Below are 23,666 nucleotides of genomic sequence, written 5' to 3'. Positions count from 1 at the left end.
TTGAGGAAGCAGCAAGAGGCATCACCTCTCCTTCTGCAGATCTTCTCTCTGTGGCTGGAAGCTTCTTTTCCCTTTGACCAGGCGTCAGTAAAATGGGCGGTAGAAAATAATTAGAGTGGCTTGGAGGCAAAGACTTCGGCACAGGCTTTGCGCTCCCTTACACGCTATTGGCAACTCGACTCCGCTCGCACCCATCTGCCCGGGGGGCGACCCTCTCCTGGGGGGCTCCGCAGCCCCTCCCTGCGCTCACCTGTAGCTAGGAACCGCATTCCCTGCGTTCCTCCGAAAAACAACTCCCCTTCCCGCCTGTTCGTCTTAAGCGAACCAAATTTACGCGCAGCGGGAGCGGAGGCAGCACTGCTCTTTTTTTTTTTTTTTTTTTTTTTTTTTTCCCCTGGGAGAGACGCTGCATCTTGCTGTTGCTATCGCCTTCCCCGCCCCATAGGGCCGAAGGAGGGGTACGGAGGGACGGCTCCCCCGCCCCGGGGAGGAGCTTCATCCCCCAAACGAGGTGCGTTTCCACCGTCGGGTTCGCCCGCCTGGAGAGGGGGGCTCCGACTATGGGTGTGCTGTCCCGTCGCGGAGGGGCTGCGTCCCTCCCGTCAAATGAGGGGAGCGGAGTCTCCCGGCGGGCGGTGGGGGCCACCGGTACGCCTCTGGGAGTTGAGCAGGGAGGGAGGTAAAACAGCTACCTGAACACGAAAGGAAAAAGGAAAAAAAACCATCAAAAAAAGCCAACAAGTAGTTCTCGCCGGGTAGAGAGCGGCTGGGGATCGGCGCCTACCTCGGAGAAGGGGAGCCTCTTTCCCTCCTCTGGCAAAGGTATGGGAGGGGGCTGGTGTGGGATGGGGGGACGTGGGGAGGGTTGGCAGGAGCAGTGGGGAGAAACCCACGGCAGCGCGGCGTCGCTTCCACCTGCTCCTCCCCGAGATGCGCGCTCGGATGCGCGATTTGTGGGAGAAAGTGGGGAGCCGAGCTCCGCGCAGACAGCTTTTCCACGGGTGTGCCTGCTGCCTGAGCTGCTGGGCTGGGGGACACACACTTGGTCTTTCTCCCCAAAAAGCAATCTCTCCCTCGCAAAATAGAGGCGGGGGGAGAGACAAACCTCTAATCCTGCTTCCCCCCCCACACACCCGTTAAGCTGTTAGGGTAATAAAAGATAGATACCCATTAAATAATTAACCGCACACTTTCTGTTCCATCCGCTGGGTTCGCGCAGCCCCGCGAGGGAGAAACGGGGGTGGGGGCGGCGGCTCCGTCCGCGGGAGAAGCGGCGTTGCCATTTCGGTAGCCAGCTCTCGGGGGACGGTAGCCCCGGGCGGGGTGGGGGCAGGCGGCAGAGCTCCTCCGCGGGGAGAGCTGCGTGGCGGCGGGAGATCGGGGGGATGGAGGGGGCTGGGGCGGGTGGGGAATAGTATAGACCCCCCCTCGCCGCCTCTGGTGAGGCTTCGGGGGGCTTCTCCTCTATTTCTTTTTTCCGTTTGCTTTTAAGGCGGAAGGACCGGCTGCCCCCCCACTCCTCCACCCTCGCTGCCGCCTCCCGCGCCCTCCCCAGTCATGTCCGACCCGGAGCGATGGGGAAGCTCGAGGACAACGAGAGGGTGATCCTCAACGTGGGGGGCACGCGGCACGAGACCTACCGCAGCACCCTGAAGACCCTGCCGGGGACCCGCCTGGCCCTGCTCGCCTCCGAGTCCCAGGGCGAGTCCCCGGGCGGCGAGGAGCCACCGCCGCCGCCTCCGCCTCCCCCCCCACCCAACCCGCCACCACCACCCCCGGCGGTGGGCGGCTGCCCGGACCCCGGCAGCGGCTGCAGCCCCCGAGGTAGCGGCGGAACAACCGCCAGCGAGTTTTTCTTCGACCGGCACCCGGGGGTCTTCGCCTATGTGCTCAACTACTATCGCACCGGCAAGCTGCACTGCCCCGCCGACGTCTGCGGGCCGCTCTTCGAGGAGGAGCTGGCCTTTTGGGGCATCGACGAGACCGACGTGGAGCCCTGCTGCTGGATGACCTACCGCCAGCACCGGGATGCCGAGGAGGCCCTTGACATCTTCGAGGCTCCCGATCTGCTGACCGGCGAGCCCCCCCCCGACGGCGACGACGACGACCTGGCCGCCAAAAGGCTGGGCATCGAGGACGTGGCTGGCACCGCCGAGGGCAAAGGTGGGCGCTGGAGGCGGCTGCAGCCCCGTGTCTGGGCGCTCTTCGAGGACCCCTACTCATCACGGGCTGCCAGGGTGAGTGCTGACCCACGGAAGTACGGTGCGGCCACCTGGGGTGGTTGGGGTGGCCGAAGGGCATACGCCCCAAAAAGCTCACCCCGCTTGAGGTGGGCCTGTGGAGGTGATGCTTTGGTGGGGTGATGTCAGCCCCCGTGGGGCGGTGGTGCTCATCCTCTCTGCATCTGCAGGCAACGAGGGGGTCCTGCTGTGCTGGCATCTCCCCAGGGGAGCGTATGCAAGGTGAGGTGGGAGCTGTGCCCCAAGGAGGCTGCGAGGGAGCCATGGTCAACCCCTTGGCCTGGGTGGGGATATGGAGGTACTGCTGGCTGGGGGACCCGTTGGTGTGGGTGTAAGTTTGGGCAGGAACAGCCCCAAGGTGCCCTCGTCCTTCCTGAGCACATGTGCGGAGGTGCGTTTGGGGGCAGGGCAGTTGACCCCACCAGGAGGCCACCAGCCCCTCCAGCAGTGTCGGGTTTGGGGTGAGGTGGTGACAGCGATGCGGGAGAGCGACATCAGCCCTTTCCCAGCTTCGCTCTGTCTGCGCTGGGAGGTGATCCGAGTTCACCAAAGTAAGTGTGACAGGGGGTCACCCTGGCTCTCCTGCCATTGATTTCTCAGGGTGACCCTCACTGGCTCTGTGACTGAGGGGATGGGTACAAGGCTGTTAACGGTCGTACTAAGTTTCCATTATTTCAATAGGGATTTTAGATTTTGATGCTGACTGCTTTCTACTCTGATGGTTTGGATTTCAGTACCACCTTTCAGTCGCTGTTGTCAGCGGCGATATGGGTTTGCTTTCTAACCCAGGGCTTTGGAGCAAACAGCTGTAATTTCTTTGAGGGAAGTATACAGTGGTGCCTCGAATTTAACAGTGAGAAAAGCAACTACCAGAAAATCCTCCCTGCAATACAAGAACGTGTAATTGGAAATGTTTGATTATAAAATGGCAATAAGTGTTTTGCAGCATGTTTACCAGGATTCCCGTGAAGTATTCAGAGCTAAGCCTCATCCTGCAGAAAGTGCAGTTATGGTGGGTTGTCATCTTCTGATCGGTCCTACTGATTTCACTGGCAACCTCATAGATGTGACCATAAGCCTGTGATTAAGTGACTTTCTGAATCGTACTCTATGGCCCGATGCAGTTTCTGTGAGAGTTAGCAACTCCGGTGAGCTTAGTGAGGTAAGTTAAGCAGAAAGTAAAAGTCCCCGTAGAGATACCGTCACTTGCTGAGTGCCCGTGTTGTTTCAGTTCTTGAAGGTTGCCCGCCAAAATGTTTTCCCTTAATAGCTGGACACTTAAAATATGTTTTTAATACAGGATTGGTTCTGAAGAAAAACTACCAGCAGTGTCTATCTTTGCTCAGCAATGACATGTCCACGTTGCTTGCGTCTTAGCTGTCTGAATCCTAAAGAAAATTTGGCCGTCACTTACCCGACAAAGCAGTAGTGTGCGCGCGTGCGGCGATTGCGCTGCAGGTTGTCTGTCACCTACTCCTTTGTGGAAAGTTGCTGACAGCGCTGAATCTGCCACCACTTTCCTGATAGGGAATCTTTCCACTCGACTTTGCTGGAGAGCAGAGGAGGATGCAGTAACTGTTAAATGGAAGATGCATTTAACATAACTCCAGGAGGAGTAGGAAGGTAGGCATGCTGATTGCAGTTGCGCTCTTGAGTTGTAGCTGTTGCTTGGATTTTCGGTCCACTTCGGTCCACTCTTCCACAGAGCCTGTAGGCACTTGCTTTCCACATTTTCCATGTGTGCTAGACCACCCTGCACTGTCAGTGGCTCGGGTAAAGATGTTTTGAGTTTGCGAACTGAATGCCATAATTAATGCTATGATGGAAAATTGTGACACGACAATATTAATCTCTTAAAAGATAAGATGTTTACCTTTCCGTACCTTAAAAACTATTTTTAGTTATTATATTCTGATTTCAACCCCAGGCAGTCAGAGGAAGGCAGTGTCAGAGCCGTAACAACAATGTCTAAATCAATGTTTTTGTTTTCTTCAAGGCTGCTGCTCTGCACCTTGATTTTTCAGGTTGGGAGGCAACTTCGAGAATTGCTGGCGAGTTTTAAAGCATTAAGTAAACTTGTAATTAAGGACTAGCATGCACTTAGTAAGCACTCATGAACGCCGTAATTTAACGTGGTGGTAACCTTTGTCTGGAACTGAGATGTTCCTATCAATTTCCCATATCTGAAACAAAGACGTTATTTTCTGAGAATTCTGGCAAATGCATTTTTGTTTTGTGTCAGCTGAAATGATGACTAACTCTAAAAGCATTTGGGTGAAATCCTGGCCATACTGAAATCAAGACAAAACTCCGTGAACATCAGTCTTTGCCTCGTAGTGTTCGCTACTGACTCATACACCACTTAGATTATGGTAGGGCTGCTTAGCGGTAAACTTTCTTAATAACAGTGGTAATTATTTTTTTAGCATTCCTGCCTGATTTAACTTCAGCAATGTCTTTTCTGGGAAGTACGATGGAGATAAAAATGGGAAATTTTCTATTAATGAAATGGTACTTGATATTTGTGATTTTCTTTATCCTAAACTGTGATCTCTAAAAATAGAGATTTATAGAAATTCAAATATAAGTTGCCATGGTAACCTATTGGGGGATAGTGCACGCACAAGATTATTCTAGCAAGACCATCTAGTGATGTTATATAAATAGTGGAACTAGTTTGTTGACAAGAAGGTTTGCTTTATTTGAGATTATAAAAGAAAAAATTCAACTTTTAGTGTGTGCCGTTTGATATTCAAATAGTGGCATCTACTAAACCTGGGTTTTGTAAATACAAAATGTAATCAATGTACGTACAATTGCTTTGAAACCTGCAAGACTTTTCTTTGTTTCTCAAGTTCGGGAGTTGCTTCTGAATATTACTTCTGTTTTCACATTATCGTTTTGGATTTCACAGACTGTGAAATGAAATTAAAGAGTACAGCCGTACTCCTTTCACTCCAGGCTTAATAGAGCAATCATTCACAAGCTGCTGTTTGACAGAGTGCTATTATGTAGATATGGAAAGCTAGTATCATAAGATACTGCCATAGGAGGAGAAGCACTGGGCAACTAAATCTCTTTGTACGTTGGTTTAAGCATCTCTGAAACAGACACCTGATTCTTACCTGAATCAAATATGTATTGTGAGTTTGGCTAGTTAATACCTATACATGATTTTGGTATCCTCTGATGGTTCACAAGTGCAAAGGACTCGTTATGCTTTAGTATGGTGCAAAGAGACGTCTGAGTAGTTTGTACAAAAGTACAAGAGGCATAATTAAGCACGGAGTTTAAAAGAGTGTCTGCAGATGCCCAGCAGGACCTAGAAAGTCAGCGTTAGTCTCGGATATCACATTTCAAATGAATTAAGTTTTTAAGGCCCTTTACTTTTGAATAACAGTTGAAACATGATGCTCTTTAAAGAAGTAATTAATATTTGTCATTGATTTTTCCTAAGGATTATGGATTACTCGTCTGCTTAGTGCAGGAACTCAGAAATGGCCCTAGGATTCACAAATTTCAGAGCTATATATCCTTCCCTTTCTGAGAAGACTGTGAATCTGTTCACAGAGAAGGAGACTGCCTGCGGAGTTGAGTAGCTCGGCAATGCGGGAGCCTGTGCGTCCCAGGGCACTTGAGCAGGTGCTGCCTGCAGCACCCTTGTCCCCTGTTTCCAGCGGCCAACGGCAAGTTACACAACCCTGTCTTCATCTATAGGAAAGTTTATAATTACTTTGTTTACAAGGGAAGGATGAAACCTAGTTAGTGAGTATTTGTAAAGTGAATTGTGAGTAAGTATTCGCCAAAATGCAAATAAAACCACAAAAGCCTTCAGTCCAGGCGTTGAGATACTTCCACCGTGCAAGTGTTCTTAAAAATACGGATCTTGTGCTGCTTCGTCGTGATGTGAGGAGCTTCTGTCTGAAAATGATACAAAGTTTGATACAGAAACTGTGAAGAGGGCATTCCTTTTGCCATGTTGGTAATCAAAGTGCTGAATTTATTTTTAAGTGGGAAGAGTCCATTAGATTAAATTGGTGAAAACCAGTCATTCTGCTTGGAGCATTTAGCTTGTGGGAGCTGTCATTTTTAAAGAAACAGCAAGATTTGTTACTAATGACAAAAATGATAATGCGTCACTGTTACAGATATTCACACACTCTGTAGCTGCACGTATACATGGGCTGACTAAATCTCATTGTAAGTAATTTTTGTTAATTTACTTCTGGTATGTTGGTTGTTAAAAGTCTTAACTGGAAATTGTTGCTTAATACATGACGTATGCAAGATAAACTAGCTTGATCTACCTTAAATGTAGATGGTCTCTGATGGCACTGACATATTGGTGAGGTAAAATCAGCACGATTTCTGCCTCCCAAACTTGTGCCTTTTCCTCTACAGCTGTTCTGCCTGATGCTGCTAGTGTTTCCATGGAAACAAGCCAGCTCTTGGCTTCCTTTTCCCATTGAAAACAGCCTTCTCGCTGTCACTTATTCATCTGGGAAAAGCATTTTGTCATGGCTCTGACATGAATGCCACAGAGATGATCTGCCCTATCATTTCAGAAATAGGTGCTATTACGTGTGTGCACGTGCGTACAGCCAGATTTGTCTCCCAATGACTCCGAAATAATTTGATTAATGGACTTAGGCTAAATTTGCTTTGGTGTAACTGCAAGTGTAAATTAGCTTAACATACACAGCCCAAAACAATAACGGTGTGAGAAGTATTTTTGGTTGGGAAAGCTAGCAGACTGTGTTTGCTTCCTTTGTGTGTAGTTAATACGCAATGCGCTATCTGTCACGTTTTATTTTACAGTGGTAAAATTCTTAAATGGTTTACTTTGGGGATGAGACCTTATCTTCAAATAGAGTAAGATGGTGGGAGGAGGAATAGCTCACAACTTCTGGTGAATATTGTACAGATTTCAACGCTACTGTCAGACAGGGTATGACGTTATCATGCCATCACATGATGTGGTCAGCATATGAAAAAAGTGATGTAAGAAAACTGATATGACACACATCCCTGTGTTTTCAAAGTGCCTTACTTTCACTTAGTCCAAGGTAAATGCATCAACACCCTGCAAAAAAGTCAGCGTTTTTGGTTGGTTTGGTGAATTTGTGTTGAGTCATTTCAAGACAGTTTGGAATTCAGGCTAATCCTAAATCCTTGTTTAGTTTCCCTCATTGTAGAAGGTTTAAGATATTTTAAGGGAAGTTTGTGTAAAACTTGCTTGTCCTTTTCTCCCTCAGTGATCATTGACAGAAAGTGACTGTTCTCTTCCCATGAGGTTACCTTGCAATTGGGGTAGAAGGATCAGAGAGGAGGAAAGGCATCCCTATATAAATTTTTAATATTTTAATAATCTCTTAGGAAGTGCTGCTGTCCAGATGGAGGAGATGAGTTCTTCTCATTATGAAGTGCTGTATCAGCGCTGTTCATTTCTGCACAGAGTCCTGCTTGTCCTGTGCTTCAGACTCTTAGCTCATCTTGGGGAAACATGGTTTCCTTCGGCCACAACTGGAAAGAAAGGGTTTATGCTCTTCATATTTAGCACCTGATGGGGATAGTGTGTTGCCTTTTAATTATCTTTACTAAACTCTTCTTTAGACCTTACTTCTGGCAGTGTGATTTACATAAGCTTACTGATTCACTGTCAAAAACTGGGGATTTCTGCAGTTTTCTTCTTATTGTAAATGAACTAGCTAGCTAAATACAAATATAGATATGGTAATATTTGGAATATCAAACTATCGGTTATCATTCTGCTAAGTATATTTCTTACAGTAATACAGTTCCTTTACACAAACTCATTCTTTCACAAGCATACACCCTTTCCAGTATAAATTGCTAGTTGCACAGGAACAAAAATTTGTTTTTAAAGCAATGCTAAGCAAGGCTATTCAAGAATTTCATGTGGAAAGCGAATAGGGGAGCTACGTCTGCTCCTGTTTACGTCTGCTGTTATTTCCAAAGAGCCTTTCTCCCGGTGCGGGGGCTGTAACGTGGGGATTCTTCATGCATCAAAAATAATTTGAAGTGGTGAACACAGTATAGGATTGTGGGAATGTGTGTGGACATACTAAGATAAACCTAGCATTGCAATATTTATCAACATGATAAAAGGGATTCAAGTTGTAGTGATGACCTGGTGCATTTCCTTCCCTGTCACGGCATACACATCTTTATGTTGCTGTAACTTAGTGGTAGTCCTGTCAGAGAGCTGTAGAAACAGCCGTAGAGAACGACCATGAAATCACATGGTTGTTTATTTATTTTTTTTTTCTACAAATGTGTTTAATTAACGTCATTGTTAGTACTTTATGATGACTAAAGGACTTTTGAAGAAAAACTTCACTTCCATCTGTTAATTAGTAGTGTTAAAAATAGAATGCCATCTAATCACATGAAACAATTTCTTGTGATTTGTGATTTACAGAGTTTTTGACTGAAATGGTGACTTGAAGCTTAAAAACAAGTTAGCCTTTTATATATTATAAAGATCTGGGGTTTTTTTCCCTTTGCCTTTAAGTTGAAAATCTGAGATGTTGTTGTGGTTTTGGTCTTTATACCAGTAGGTTAATTATTACAGTGGTGTAATAATTCAGTCCTTTCTTATTACAGACAGCCTTTTGTAGTTTTCTTGTGCTTTTAGGTGAATCTTAGATATCAGATCTTTGATATGCTTCTGAAAAATGCTGTAAATAGGGAACAATCTCTCACCCTAGTGCTGAATAATGTGCTAAAGTTCATTAATATGCATTACATATACCACACAATATCATCTAGTCTTATTTCTGAAATAACTATAGTTTCTTAAGTGTTTACATTTTCATTAGTGTATAACATACAATTTTTTTTTTATTGTGTCTAGTCTTTTAAAAACATGAAACATCCTTTGAAGTTTGTGGGTTTGATTTTCATAATGTGTAGAGTACTAGCTGTATAGCAGTAATCTTCGTAGAATCATAGAATGGTTTGAGTTGGAAGGGACCTTAAAGATCACCTAGTTCCAACCCCCCTGCCCTGGGCAGGGACACCTTCCACTAGACCAGGTCACTCAGTGCCCCATCCAGCCTGGTCTTGAACACTTCCAGGGATGGGGCATCCACAACTTCTCTGGGCAACCTGTTGCAGTGCCTCACCATCCTCACAGTAAATAATGTCTTCCTTAGGTCTAATCTAAATCTACTCTCTTTCAGGTTAAAGCTATTACCTCCTTCCTATCACTACATGCCCTTGTCAAAAGTCCCTCCCCAATTTTATTGTACGCCCCCTTTAGGTACTGGAAGGCTCCTTATAATGTCTCCTCGGAGCCTCCTCTTCTCCAGGCTGAACAGCCCCAACTCTCTCAGCCTGTCCTCATAGGAGAGGTGCTCCAGCCCTTGATCATCTTTGTGGCCTCCTCTGGACTCGTTCCAACAGGTCCATGTCCTTCTTATTTTGGGGGCTCCAGAGCTGGATGTAGTACTGCAAGTGGGGTCTCACCAGAGTGGAGTAGAGGGGCAGAATCACCTCCCTCGACCTGCTGGCCACGCTCCTCTTGATGCAGCTTGGGATGCAGTTGGCTTTCTGAACCGCAAGCGCTCATTGCCAGCTCATGTCGAGCTTCTCATCCACCAGCACTCCCAAGTTCTTCTCCTCAGGGCTACTCTCAATCCATTCTCTGTCCAGCCTGTAAAAATCTTCTTTTTACCTGTTTAATCCTTATCCTAAGATAACATATGCTTCTTTAGGAATTACTTCCACCACACTAAAATTCTTGCTTTGATAAAAGCACAAAGCTACTCCAATACTAGGGGTCTGGTAGTACATGGGGTTTTAAGACAACAGAAATGAAATGCAGAAACTCAATGGCTGAGAAAATTCTCTTTCAGTGAATTGCATTGGAGAAGATGAAGTTCAGTAGAGTGAAAAAAAGGGCTGCAGAATGGCGTGGTGAAATGCTGCGTACACGTCGTTGCGATAGTAAGGAGTATGCGGTGAGTTCCTGATGATTTTGCGAGGGGCCTGTGTTGGTGGCTGCCACAGCGAGTGAGGTGCTTTACCACCCTCAATGGCATCCTGCAGGTGGGTGCTCAGAAGTAGAGGGAAGAGTAATGCCTTCCAATCATATTTCTGTTGGCCTACTTAATTTCACAGATCATAAACATTCACAAAATATGTTAGGCTTTTATACACTGTCGACTATAAGATTGAGGGTAATCAAGTATGCAGTAATTAGTATTTTATATAAAGCCTGTGCAATAACAGAATTTTAATTTTTTTCTTAAAGTATACAAGCATGTGTGTCTAAACTTTCTTCTGTTCTTAGACAATACCAAAGGAGATGTCCTCATTAGTTGTTATTTTCACATAGGTATTAAAAAATTCTTTGTACTTGTCAAGCGAGCTGTCTATTTTATGTTCTTCATTGGCACTTGGTACTCCTTTACCCATATGAATGGCAATTATTTTTAATAATTGGTTTCAGGAGTATCTTAATTTTCACAGGATAATGATTGTTAGGAGCTGAAAAAGTGAACTTAGATATTTCTTTTTATATCATCCCAAGTGTTATGCAGTTTTTTTTCTGTCAGGAATTTTGCCATATTCTAAGTTTAATCCAGATATGGTTTGGAAAAAAATCTTATTTGTCTCTCTGGTTTCTGATCACGTTTGGGAAAGGAGTTTTCTTGCATTTTCATTTCTATTTCTGATGTCTACCTTCAGTTTTCCATTTGAATTTTAGGATTTAATTGATGTGCAAGCACATCTGGATTTTGTCTTGAACATTCTTGCATTAGTCTAGGAACTTATTTAAACAAATTATAAGCAACTCAGTGGGAAGTGAGTTTTGGCGCTCTCGAGAGGGAGGTGCTGATCTCTTCTCCCTGGTATCCAGGGATAGGATGCGTGGGAATGGTTCAAAGCTGCACCAACAAAGGTTTAGACTGGACATGAGGAAGCATTCGTTTACCAAGAAGGTGGTCAAACACTGGAACAGGCTTCCTAGAGAGGTGGTCGATGTCCCAAGCCTGTCAGTGTTTAAGAGGCATTTGGACAACACCCTTAGCAACATGGTTTAACTGTTGGTCAGCTCTGAATTGGCTAGGCAGTTGAACTATATGATCATTGTAGGTCCCTTCCAACTGAAACAGTTCTGTTCTGTTCTGTTCTATTCTATTCTATTCTATTCTATTCTATTCTATTCTATTCTACTCTACTCTACTCTACTCTACTCTATATAAATAAATTCTTTCCCCTTACAATGGAAAGTGAAGTCCTTTTTCTTAATAATTATGGTGTTTCCTATTTTCATGTTTTAAAAAATAAAGTGTATATAGTAAATGACATATAGTAAATAGCATCAGCAGCTTTTTTTTTGGGGGTAGAAATCAAGCAAGGTATGACTTCAGCGCAAATATTGAACATCACCTCTGCTGTATAGCTCACTATCTGTTCATTGTCTGGTAATACTTTATGTTAATTGATTTAAACACCTTAGATATCTTCATCCTTTATCCATCACATTTTATTACTAGCTATATTCAAGTGTATTTGAATATAGTTTTGAATTCAAGGATTGAAACTTTTGATGGCAGGCCAGAGTTATTTTCCTGCTTGCCTAAGTGGTACACCTGTGCAGGCTGGAGATAGAAATGGTGCTGTTTGTAATTTGTCTCCAAAACAGGCATGTGAAGCTGATGTTTTGGTGACCCGTGAAGGGTCAACAAAATTGGTTTGATGCATTGCAGCTACAGGGTCTCCTTGGTTAGTCATTGCATGCTTGAAGTTGGTGCCTCAATAGCAGAACAAATGAGCTGCAGGAATTAAAAAGGAGAAAATATTTGATAAAATTATGTCCTGGTGAAAAATGAGGCATTACAGACTGAAACAAAGAATGTAGTTTCACTATTTTAGTTTCTTACAATGTAGCCAGCCAAGTCTTAAAACTGGCAAAGGCATTTTTTGTTGAAAGTGTGGGTTTTTTGAGTGAAGTTCCTTGCTTTAGGGATGGAAGATGTTGGTTTTCTTTAAACTGCAAGTGTATCTACTTATCCTTCTTTTTGCAGTTGCCACTTCCTTAATCTTAAAGTGAGAAGGGAGCCTTGGTCTTTTCAAATTTACTTCCCTAGTGACTATGTTTATCACATTTTGGAAACAGCTGCTGTAGGTAGGTGCAGTCTTGGAGCAGATCTCTGCCTCAATCCAGGAGCTGTGACAGCTGCAAGCACATCCCAAAACTATCTCTGGAGGCTCTCAGTGTTGGTTCTTAGTTATTTGTTTCCTCGCTCTTCAGCCCCACTATGTTGCATGCAGTATCTTGTGCTGTAACAGAGCCAATGGCTGACTCTACTAATACTTCAGAATCCATGCCTTTTCCAATGCTTTTGTAATAAAATTAACCATTCTGCTACGATTTGAAGTACAGTGATAGCTAGAGGGACCTCTCTACTGTTAATATGAGCTTTAGCAGACATGTTAGCAGCTTTTCTATGAAAGCATGATGTCATGCTTCACTAACTGAAATGAAAACCGAGCAAAATACCAATGATTTTGTATTCTAAACAATTTAAATACATTTGAATGTGATATTTGGTAGCAGAAATGTACCCATTAGTCTCTAGAGAAGTGCAGATGTAGTTCATGTTGGGTTTGTATTTCATTACAGCAACCTACCTTGCACTGCATTCCTGGCAGATTCATGAGATGAAGGGATTCCTCTTTGAAATAATGCCTGCTTTTGTTCAAATGTCAATAGCTAACTTTCTGGAATAGCGTGAGAAAAATTATTAAACTCCTGTCTTGTGCTGCTGCTGGTTGTGTACTCCTTGAAAATACAGATCAGGAAGTGTGTATTAGTAATTATAATGAACAAACTTTGCAAATCTTATTTTGTTTGTTTACTGGCAATGCCATTTTAAAATAATAAGGTAATTGTTACAGTTTCCTAATCATACTGTGAGTAAAATGCTGCCTCCAGAAACCCAAGCCTTGTCTCTGGGTGGGAAAGTCTTGGCGATAGTGGAGGCTAAAGGAAAATGCATGACCTAAATTTTTCATTGCGGTTCTACTGTTCAGGCAAGTACAGTGTGACAACTGTGTGCGCTGCAGAAACAGGGGTGAAATGTGAGTCTGAGACAAGGGAGGAGAACGATTGTGGTCCTAGGGCTTTCAAACTTCAGGTGGAGTTTTTATCCATATATATAGAAATATGGATGCAAATATTTTTGTTATGTATGTATGTATATGCACACACATATGCATTTTTAAACAAATGCATATATTCATGTTCCTCACCTGTAATTATAATAGTCAAGAATATTTTTTTTCTTTTTTTTTCCCCTCATTTGTCCTTGAAGATTTGAATGAAGAAGGCTGCATTCCAGATCTCATGACTTACTTCAGTGTTCTTGCTTTTACTTGTTTAATTCAGCTCCCAGCTATAAGTTCAAGTAGAGTTTTGTGGACTCTGAAAAATCTTGCTTTATTAGGCTATGATAGATCTATGTTACTGAATATAGAATCACAGAATCATAGAACGGTTAGGGTTGGAAGGGACATTCAAAGGCCTTCTAGTCCAACCCCCTTGCAAGGAGCGGGGACATCTTCAACTGGATCAGGTTGCTCAAAGCCATATCATCATCATCATCATCATCAGAGCCTCATATATACATATATATATCTGCATTGGCTTACAATATTTTGTTAATCGTGTTTGATGATAGAAGCAGTGTTCCATTCTTTATAAATTTTATCTTGCTTAAAATGTGAAAAACCCGAAGCAGTTATGTAACTAAAGAATTCTTACTTTCTGTGACTGTATAGCTTATGGGTGATGCTCAGCACCAATTAAACCTATTCCTGCCCTTGGCATATTATGAAGTCTACTCTGAGTGCAGATTTGTTGCTGTCAAAAGGTTCTGAACTCACTTTGCAGCTTTTTCTCACTGAAGGTTTTGGGTCTCTCTGTCTAAATGGACCCCTTATTTTCACAGTCCTGTAGAGATTTAATTGTTTTCAAAATCTTTGTCATTTGGTCTAGCTTTCTTATAAATGGCAAACTGGTTCAGAGTTCTTAGGTGAGGGATCCGTAAGTTTTTTTTTTTTAAAAAAAAAAAAAAAACAAAAACCAAAACAACAAACCAAAACAAGGGAAAATTGCTTTTACTTGGAAGTCCTGACAAATTAGGACATCTTTTCTCAAGAAAGCACTTACATTTACACTTTTTACAAGAGGAAGCATAACTCAGACAAAGTAATTTGAGCTCAGGAACAGGTTAAAAGAATAAGCAGAAGCTGAAGGTCTGTTGTGACTGGGAGGCTGTTTGACTGATGTAAGGAATTCCTTCCACACTTCAGAGCTCTGCCTTTTGTGCAACAAATACTAAATCAAGACAGAAATTGTTTTACAGTGTTTTGTGGAGTCACTACTGCATTATGACATGCAGTAAAAAGTCCTGTGGTGTAGGGATTGTGTTATGATGAACTCATTTGGTCAGAATGGGAGGGACATAGAACCATAGCATCTTTAAGGTTGAAAAATATCTCCAAGATCATCAAGTCCAACCATCAGCCTAGCACCACCATGTCTACTAAACCATGTTCTGGAGTGCCACGTCTACATGTTCTTTGAACACCTCCAGGGATGGTGACTCCACCACTTCCCTGGGTAGCCTGTTCCAATGCCTGACCACTCTTACAGAAAAGTTTTTCCGAATGTCCAACCTAAACCTCCCGTGCTGCAACTTGAGGCCATTTCCTCTTGTCCTGTCACTAGTTATTTGGGAGAAGAGCCCAACACTCACCTCCCTACAACCTCCTTTCAGGTAGCTGTAGAGAGCAATGAGGTCTCCCCTCAGCCTCCTCTTCTCCAGACTAAACAACCCCAGTTCCCTCAGACACTCCTCATAAGACTTGTGCTCCAGACCCTTCACCAGCTTTGTTGCCCTTCTCTGGATGTGCTCCAGCAGCTCAATGTCCCTCTTGTACTGAGGGGCCCTACACTGAACTGAATGGAGAGTGAAGGAGGCTTAATAACTAAAGTGCTAGCAGGGAATTCTTGAGATCCAGGTTTATGTCTTTGCTAGACTGTAATGTCTTCTGTGGTTCACCACAGCACTGTGATTCACCCTGTTTGCAAACTGGGAAGCTACAAATGTTCTCTTACCTTAGAAAATTAAAAAAAAACCAATTATACAGTGCTCAAATAATGCAGTAAAATAAAGGGGAATTACATTTTAATTGGTGACTGTCAAATATAGTGCAAAGGAGAGCTTAGGTACTTTTAAAAAATATTGGGGTTAATTTGCTGTTTTCTGTGCCCAGAGATTTAAGCATACATAATCACATAATCCATGTCATGGTCCTCTTTTTTTTTTTTTTCCTTCAAGACCTTTGCCTTATTCACTTTACAGTGTGGATCTATGCTGGCAGTAAACCGGAACTATGTAGTAATTTGGATAGATGCAGTAATGAGTATGAGAGGAAATCCTCAAAATATATTGATAATTTTATTTACATGGAAGAGCTGGAAGATTGTATTCAGAGAAGGAGGCATATATCCCACACCTGAACAATATGGAAAAAAGAAAACTTTCAATTCAGTGAGAAAACATTGTCCGTTTTGTGAACTGACTGAGGCAGGGTCTACATGGGAAGACTCTTTGATTACATTAGTAAAAATTGTGTTGTAGGATGTGAGCACAAGGAGACTGAATTAAGGTGGAGTTTGGCACAGATACAGTTTGTCAAAGTTTTTCCTCCAAAACTTACTGTTAGCATTGCTGAAATAAAAGGTTTTCTGAATTTAATACACCTAAAAACTGTGTAGTTCTCCATCTTTCTCACAGATTGCTGAACATTTGCGAAGACATTTGGCATTCAGCCTGTGCAGTTAAATTCTGGCACAACAGAGTAGAGAGTCTTAAAATGAGAAATATTGGCCAATCTTTACGGTTGGCTCTGCTGCCAGTTCGATCTGCAGTATATTAGAAAGATTGTTCAATATTTCCAATGATCTCCTGTTGATTCTTAGTTGTGTTTTGCGGTTGCTTTTGAAGCGTGGTGGCTAAGGATCACCATCTCTCTAGATGAGGAGCTTGCAGGTTGTACTGTACTTCTGGGGGGATGTATTTTATCAGATTTCTCCTATTTAAAAAAAAAAAAAGCAGCATGATCCCAGAGGGGTGCTCAGTATGAGCAATGGTAGCACCTAATTTTGTATTTCAGGAGCATTTGTGTTGCTTAGTGAAAGCTAGTTGCTATTCTTTGCTGATTTTTAATATGTTAATTAGTTGTGCTCAACTATATGGGTGATCAGTATTGGCCAAGCACACGGCACTGTTGTAATTGAGTTATTGTAAATTTTGGCAAGAGATTTTTCCAAAGCAGTAGGTAATACCTGTTCCTTCATTCAGAAATAAGACTAATCTTTCTGTCCTGCTTCTCATATTCAAGACTGACTTATACAAGAACTCCAGCTGTGAGTTCTCCCCTTGGAGATGAGTGAATTCTTCCTGGACAGGTGAATGCATTTTCATGAGGAAGACGTTGTTTAATAGTCTATTGTGAATCAAAGCCAAACGTTTTGCTGACTTGATCAGAAACCTGAACTGTTCTGCAAGTGGTGGAAGCCACAGAGAGCAAAAGCATTGCCATCAAAATTGTTGAAGTGTTTTGAAGATCTGCCTTTATAGAAACCTGAAGATACCAACGATGTTTGTTTTGATTTTTCCCTCTTCCTCTACAAACACCTCTTTCCAGTTTAGCACAGGCTGTTCCATTGCTTTTACATATCAGGGAAACTATACTGAATTATTACAGGAAGTCCATTCATTGTTTAACTGCTGTGTTTCTGCGCTGGGAAAAAACCCAATGTCGAGCTATATCTGGCCAAGATTTAGGGATGTGCTTGAAGCACATGATGAGGTTGGCTGAATGAATTCCGAAAGACAGCAGTTGACAAGTGTGAAGTCTGCTCTGATCGTGGTCAGACAAGCAATTTCTTCATTCACTTAATTGCTTTGAAACAAGATGCAGGATAAACAAGTGAGCTCAGTTTCTTTTTCTACCTGAAATGATCATTGCTTATGGCCTTGTCAGGAGAAAGCTGCCTTTTTGAGATTTCTTCTGAGGCTTCAAGGTTTGAAAAATTATTCTCTGGTGTGTTGTTAATAGATGTACTAAACCAGGCTGGATTTCAGCGTTATTCCTTACAGAGAGTAGTATCTAATCTTGAAACAATGTAAAATGTTTTATTTAGAATTGAATGCACATTTCCAGACAATAAACCAACTGTAAAATATTTAGCAACAGAAAATTTATAGAACTACAGCTTTATAAGTCTGCTGCATATGCTTTCTCTGCACATGTACCATGCTGATGTGGTGCAATGTTTGGAATTTGCCAAAGTTGGTTCTGAACCAGGAGTGTAGGACAGATCTTGTTTTCCCATAAACTTTAAAAACCAAACCTTCCATTACACGAGTCTGACATGAAGAAGTAGTTCCATGTATTCCTTGTGGTAATGGCAAATTGTTGGCATGGGTGACTGGTTTGGCCCTGAAAAAGGTATGAGCTGGTAACTGTGATAATGAGCTACAGTGCTTTTTAAACTGAATTTGGCACTAAATGTTGAGAAGGTCCTCCTTCACTGCTGTGATGTTTTTGAGTTGTTATGGTTTAGCCGTAGTCACCACACTGATTCTTGCTCCCCCTCCCCAGCGGGACAGGGGAGAGGATTGGGAAGAAAGGAAAACTCATGGGTTGAGATGAAGACAGTTTACTAGAACAGCAAAGAAAAACTACAGTAATAACAGAATATAAGGATACTAAAATACACAAGATGAACAATGCACGATTTCTTACCACCCGATGTCCCAATGACCGATTGTCGTAGTTCAGCCCCAATCAGGACCAGACTACGCAGTCTCTCACTCCCCCCACCCTCTGAGAGAATGGGGGGAGATGATTTAAGAAAAACAGCTCGAGGTTTGAGATAAGGACAGGGAGAAATCCTTAAAGTTACCGTCACGGGCAAAACAGACTTGACTTGGGGAAAACTATTCATTTATTTCTAAAACTAGCAGGAGAATGAGACAGGGAACAAGAAAACCTCCCCCCACCCCTCCCTCTTCCCAGTCCTAACATTATCTCTACTACCTTCCCCCCCTGAGCAGCACGGCGGGTGAAGAGGGAATGGGGGTTGCGGTCAGTTCATCATGTGTTGTTTTACGCACTGCATCATTGTCGGGGGAAGAACTCCTCACATTCCTCCTCTGCTCCAGTGTGGGGTCCCTCCCACGGGCCACAGTCCTTTGTGAAACTGCTCCGGCGTGGGTCATCTCTTCCATGGGGTGCAGTCCCTCCAGAACAGCTGCCCCAGCTGGCCCTCCATGGGCCACAGCCTCCTTCAGGCCTCCACCTGCTCTGGTGTGGGGTCCTCCACAGGCTGCAGGTGGATCTCTGCCCCTCCGTGGACCTCCATGGGCTGCAGGGGAACAACCTGCTCCACCACGGTCATCACCACAGGCTGCAGAGGAATCTTGGCCAGGAGCCGCATTATTCCTCCCCCTCCTTCTTCACTGACCTTGCTATCTGCAGCTGTTCCTCACAACAGGCTGGCAGACGCCTCTCAGGATCCTTTTTACATCTTATTCATTTCTCATCTCCTCTCCACTTCTTGCAGCCAGGCCGGGCCGAGTTGGGCCCAGTCGGCTGCCCAGTGGGAGGCCAGAGGGTGAGGCCTGCAAGGCCCACAAGGCTCGCGCCTCCTCCTCTCTGCCCCCGTTCAGCTGCTTCACATCTTCTCTGTCCTTTTTTTTCCTGTTTTCCCCTTCTTAAATACGTTATCGCAGAGGCGTTATCATGGGACATTCTGCTACCAATTGGCTTGGCCCTGTTCTGCCCTAGGCCCGGCCGAGTTCACTGAACAAAGGGGAGCGACTTCTAGCAGTTTCCTATAGAAGGTACCACCTTAGGCCCCCCCCTCACCAAACAAAACCAGAACACCGATACAGCGTGTCCTGAGCAGTGATAACAGAAATGAAACCGAGCAGCAAGGAAAGGAGTGAGAGGGAGCCATGTCCCTGCCCTGGGAAACTCCCACTTATACACTGAGCATGACGCTTATGGCATGGAATACTCTCTTTGGCCAGTTTGGGTCAGTTATTCTGTCTGTATCCCTCCCAGCTTCCTGCACCAGCACATTAGCGAGACCTGGGAAGCCGGAAAGTATCCTTGGTCTCATTAGCAACAACTCATAACATCAGGGTGTTTATCAACATTCTTCACATCTGAAATCCAAAACACGTCCTACTGAAAGAGAAGTTAACTCTATACCTGCTGAAATCAGGACGGGAGTGAGAACCTTCATACCTTAACATCTTTTCAAAACTTATCAAGCTAAGTACTCATCTTGCTTTTTGTAAAGGTTGGAGTTCATAGTGCTGTTCTTTCGCATCAAGGATACTTTTGTTTAAAAGGAGGACACCGTGCTTCCCGTACTAGTCTGGCAATCTCTATATCTGAAAAGGATTTCCTAGAATATGTAGGGAATCCTAGAGAAACTGGGCATTGTCAAATTGGTAAGCTAAGTGTGCTGGAGAACTTGAGTGCTCCTATAAATAGGAAACCAATCTGAAAAAGATACATTAAGACCTTGAGGAGAGAGGATCTTAAAGGAAAAATCTAATCAGGAGATGCTGAAGAAAAATGATACATTTTAAATGGCAATTAAATACAAAAGGCTGAGCAGAGAAAAGAAAAGCCCTGTTGGGGAGGTTTTTTTTTATTTGAAGACCACAAAGTGGGTGAGGCTTAGGAAATTAAGGACTGGTGTTGCCCTGAGATGTGGGTTGTGTTGGTTATAGTTGCTTCTGGATTTGTTTTATTCTGTTGCCTAGGGAAGAAGAAATACATGTTAACAGTTTTGTAGGGTGAAAATATTTGCATTTATCACAGTCCTTGGGAATTCTTCGGCTGATTAGAATAAAGTCTTGGCAGGGGGAAGGGAAAGGAGGACAGGGAGAAGCCTCAATGCCCATTTGTATAGAGCTATAGTCTTCTTAGGCAAGATTATTATACACTTGGTTATTTAATTTTGAAAAGCGATACATAAAATCTTTCAGTTTACCATGAATGTCTCTGAAACTGTATCCAAATGGCCAAAAATCAGTGTACCCTCTGTCAGCTTCAGAACGTGATCCTGCATGTGCATTTGCTTTTTATTTTTCTAGACTCTCAGTGGCTCACAGTCTTGACACTGTGCTCGTGCAGAACCTCTCTAACAAAACTGATGCTTGTTCTGTAGTATTTGTAGCTTTTTAGATAGGAGATTTTGAAGTTAAATGCCTGGAAATATGTAACATATGTCATTGAGGTATAACTGCACTAGACAAAACACAGAGTTAAGTATGTACCTATATGTACCAATATTACAAATATTATGATAAGGTGATTTTCAAGAAAACTGAGCACTGGTGGTTGTTTTTTTTTTTTTTTTTTCAGTTCACAGGAAAATGAAAAATAGGTCATGTTAAAGGAAGAAGCTAATAAGATAAGTGTTTAATATTTCAAATTCAGGAAAACCACTAAGTAGCATAGAGCATTTTTTCTCTTTTATTTCTGACTCATTACTTTTTACAAAATAACCTTGAATAAAATTATCCTAAGGGAGGCTATACTATACATTCTGAACTGATGTACTCAAGTCAAGGCATTTTCTCCATCTCAAAACTTTTTTTACGGCTGTTGTTGGAAGAACACTGGTACTGAAAGAGTAAGAAAGAATCTTTGAGGCTTTGAGGAACATGAAATACCAGGTCATTCTTCTACTTTTTTAAAAGTAGAAGATTTTAACATTTTAAGATTTAAGATTTAACATTTTAAAGTTATTGGAGGCTAAGAAAAGTAGGTGAACTGTAGTCCATTGTGGGGTACTCTCCTGCAAAAGTTACATTTATGTGATACCAGCTAGCAGTGGTTTTTACTCTCTTGGGAGAAAACCACAGAATATAATGTCCAGAATGGCTAACATCTTGCTCTGCAGAGAAGAGGTGAAGACAGCTATAAATGATGAGTTGGAACTTTTAAAAGACGTTTTTTTCTACATTTGCCAGTGCAGGGATTATCTCTCTTTTAATAATAGAAAATATGAATGAGTTATAAAATTAATGAACATGTTTCCTAAGCCCGTATTCCTCCTTTGATCATACGTCATGCTTTTCTTTGTTCAAAAGTAATGTTGAGAAGAAACTGTTCAATAAACCGCCCTCTCTCTCTGTCCCCCCCCACTCTTTCTTTTAAAAAAGTTTTCTCTGTAGAATGAAAGTAACTAAATTTTCTCTCAGCTGTTGTCTGGAATACAAGCATGTGATGGCCTATGGAGTTCCAAGCTTGAGCTAATACAAATTCCTGATTTTTAGTATCTTAAGAGCTATCTAAAGCTTTGTAGTAGGTCCTTTTTTATTTTTTTTTTTTTTTTGGTGGTAAATTTATATTATGGCAATAAGAATGTTTTTGAGATATGTAGTGTTTATGATTTATAATGTATTTTTATGCTCAGAGAAATAAAGAATAGGTATTTCGTGCCATCATTCACTTAACGTGCCTCTATGTAATTCTGATACTGGGTAAAGAAGTCATGCTTGCAAGTAATCCAGAACTGGAAATCCTTTGCTTAGCTGTAGGAGTCTTACATTATTTTCCAGGGGAATTTCAGAGTGAACTGTTTCTGCTATGGATTAATACCATAAAAAAGTGTAATGATTGTCCTTGACTGTGTCATCAATTTTCTGTTTTTTTTTTTTTTGAAGATAGCACTGTTAATGCTATTAGCTCGTATTAGTTTGATATGAAGAATGAGAGACAAAAATGAGAAGAAAACCAAGTGACTTGAAATAACATAAAATGCTGTGCTGCTTGACCTCTAGGATACATTTTTATTACTGAGTTTAGAAGGCTTATTATGTATCCATTCAATTAAGGTGGAGACTCAGAAGGGGAGAGGAAGAGCAGTAAAAATTTAAAATGAAGCTTAGAGATTTGTGGTACCCTTTTTCCTGAATTATAAATTATGGAAATTAAAGTGTCAGGCAGTCTTGATAAACTGCTTTATCTGTGTTCGTAATCAGACCACTTTATGAAAATTGGAATTATTTTGGAACAAACATGAAGGAATAGATCAACCAAACATAAGAAAATCGGTATGCAGGAATGACGATTTTATGACTCCTTTCATCAGACGTTCACTTTGGAATACCTTATTGATAATTATGTAGAAACGAAAACTCTGCCTAGATATGCACAGTCAGAGACAGTTCTAGTTCTGCACTAAATTTAGATTTTTCTTAACTTTTTTTTTTTATTCAAGTATATGAATCATCATCATTCTTATTTCGCCAATTTGTTAATTTTCGGAACAAACTAATTTTCTTTTGGCTATTTCCTATTTTTCTAGTTCATTTGGTTTTCCTCTTGATTTTTTCGTCTTTATTTTTTTCTTATAACTTGAGGACTTTCTAAATTTATGTAACCCACTGCTCCTCTGTAGAAAGATTCATCAGCAAGGCTCCATTCTGTAAGTGTGAATCTTTACATTTGTAGGGCTACTGGTACATCTCATGAGCTTAGATACCTGAGCTCTGAAACGGAATACGTGGGCAGAGTACATACTCTCTTTTTTTTTTTCCCTTTTAGTGCATAATGTGGAAAAAAAATAATCCATAGAGTCATGGCTCAGCAATGTTAAATATAATGAACAATAGATTTCTCTTTTCGAACATGGTTAGACTTACAAACTTTAAACTGCAGGAAGAACTGCCTCTGCTTTTTTATCCTATCCACAGGTCCATTATATCACTGTTACAGAATCCTCCACATAATTTCTGCTTTAAAAGTTCTCAAATGTTGTGGTATATAATTTTTCAGCTGGAGGGCCAGGAGTTGCACTTCAGAGCACCTGAAATTAGAAATCTGTTCCCTGTCTTGTTAATAGTTAGAGATACAGGTCCAGATAGTTAAAAATAGTTGAGAGAGAAAGATGCATGCATTTGGATAGAGTAAATCTCATTTGAATGTTTTAAATGTAATTCTGTTGTGTGCATGACTGAACTAGGCATTTGTGCTCTCTATTTCTTTGTGATACATGTGTTTTCACATAAGCTGTACTACTGAGAAATAAATAAGCAATGTGAAAAGTGGAAAAAGAGTGAATCGTATTTGTGGCCTAAATTCAGAATTGGCACAGATTTAACTAAATTGTTTGCAAAAGCTGATTTACCTAAATCAGCGTAGCAAGCTTGTATGACCATGGTTCAATCAGTTTAAGAGTGCCCAGTGCTCATTTAGCTTAGTTTGGCTTCCAAACCGATTTTCTGACACTTAACGGAATGCACCAGAGGCTAGCTCTGATGTAAATAAGTCAATTTGCAAACCAGT

The 23,666-nt window shown here is 42.3% G+C and overlaps 1 protein-coding gene across 10 annotated transcripts in view; it reads left to right on the top strand.

Annotated features, from left to right (window-relative positions):
• The first annotated feature begins 498 nt into the window (after window positions 1-498).
• Window positions 499-23,666, top strand: part of KCNC2 (potassium voltage-gated channel subfamily C member 2) — a 107,147-nt gene continuing 83,979 nt past the window's right edge. For all 10 annotated transcript variants that reach the window (XM_086749495.1, XM_086749508.1, XM_086749468.1 and 7 more), the window contains exons 1-2: window positions 499-822; window positions 1,493-2,237. In XM_086749495.1, coding sequence (XP_086605621.1) covers window positions 1,575-2,237 — 663 coding nt within the window. In that variant the 5' untranslated portion in view covers window positions 499-822; window positions 1,493-1,574. The remainder of the gene's footprint in view (window positions 823-1,492; window positions 2,238-23,666) is intronic.

Source organism: Chlamydotis macqueenii, chromosome 1 (genome assembly GCF_036417535.1).
Source record: "Chlamydotis macqueenii isolate bChlMac1 chromosome 1, bChlMac1.mat, whole genome shotgun sequence".
NCBI classification, from domain to species: Eukaryota; Metazoa; Chordata; class Aves; order Otidiformes; family Otididae; genus Chlamydotis; species Chlamydotis macqueenii.
Note: the sequence above shows the minus strand (reverse complement) of the source record. Positions and strands in the feature narration are given on the sequence as shown.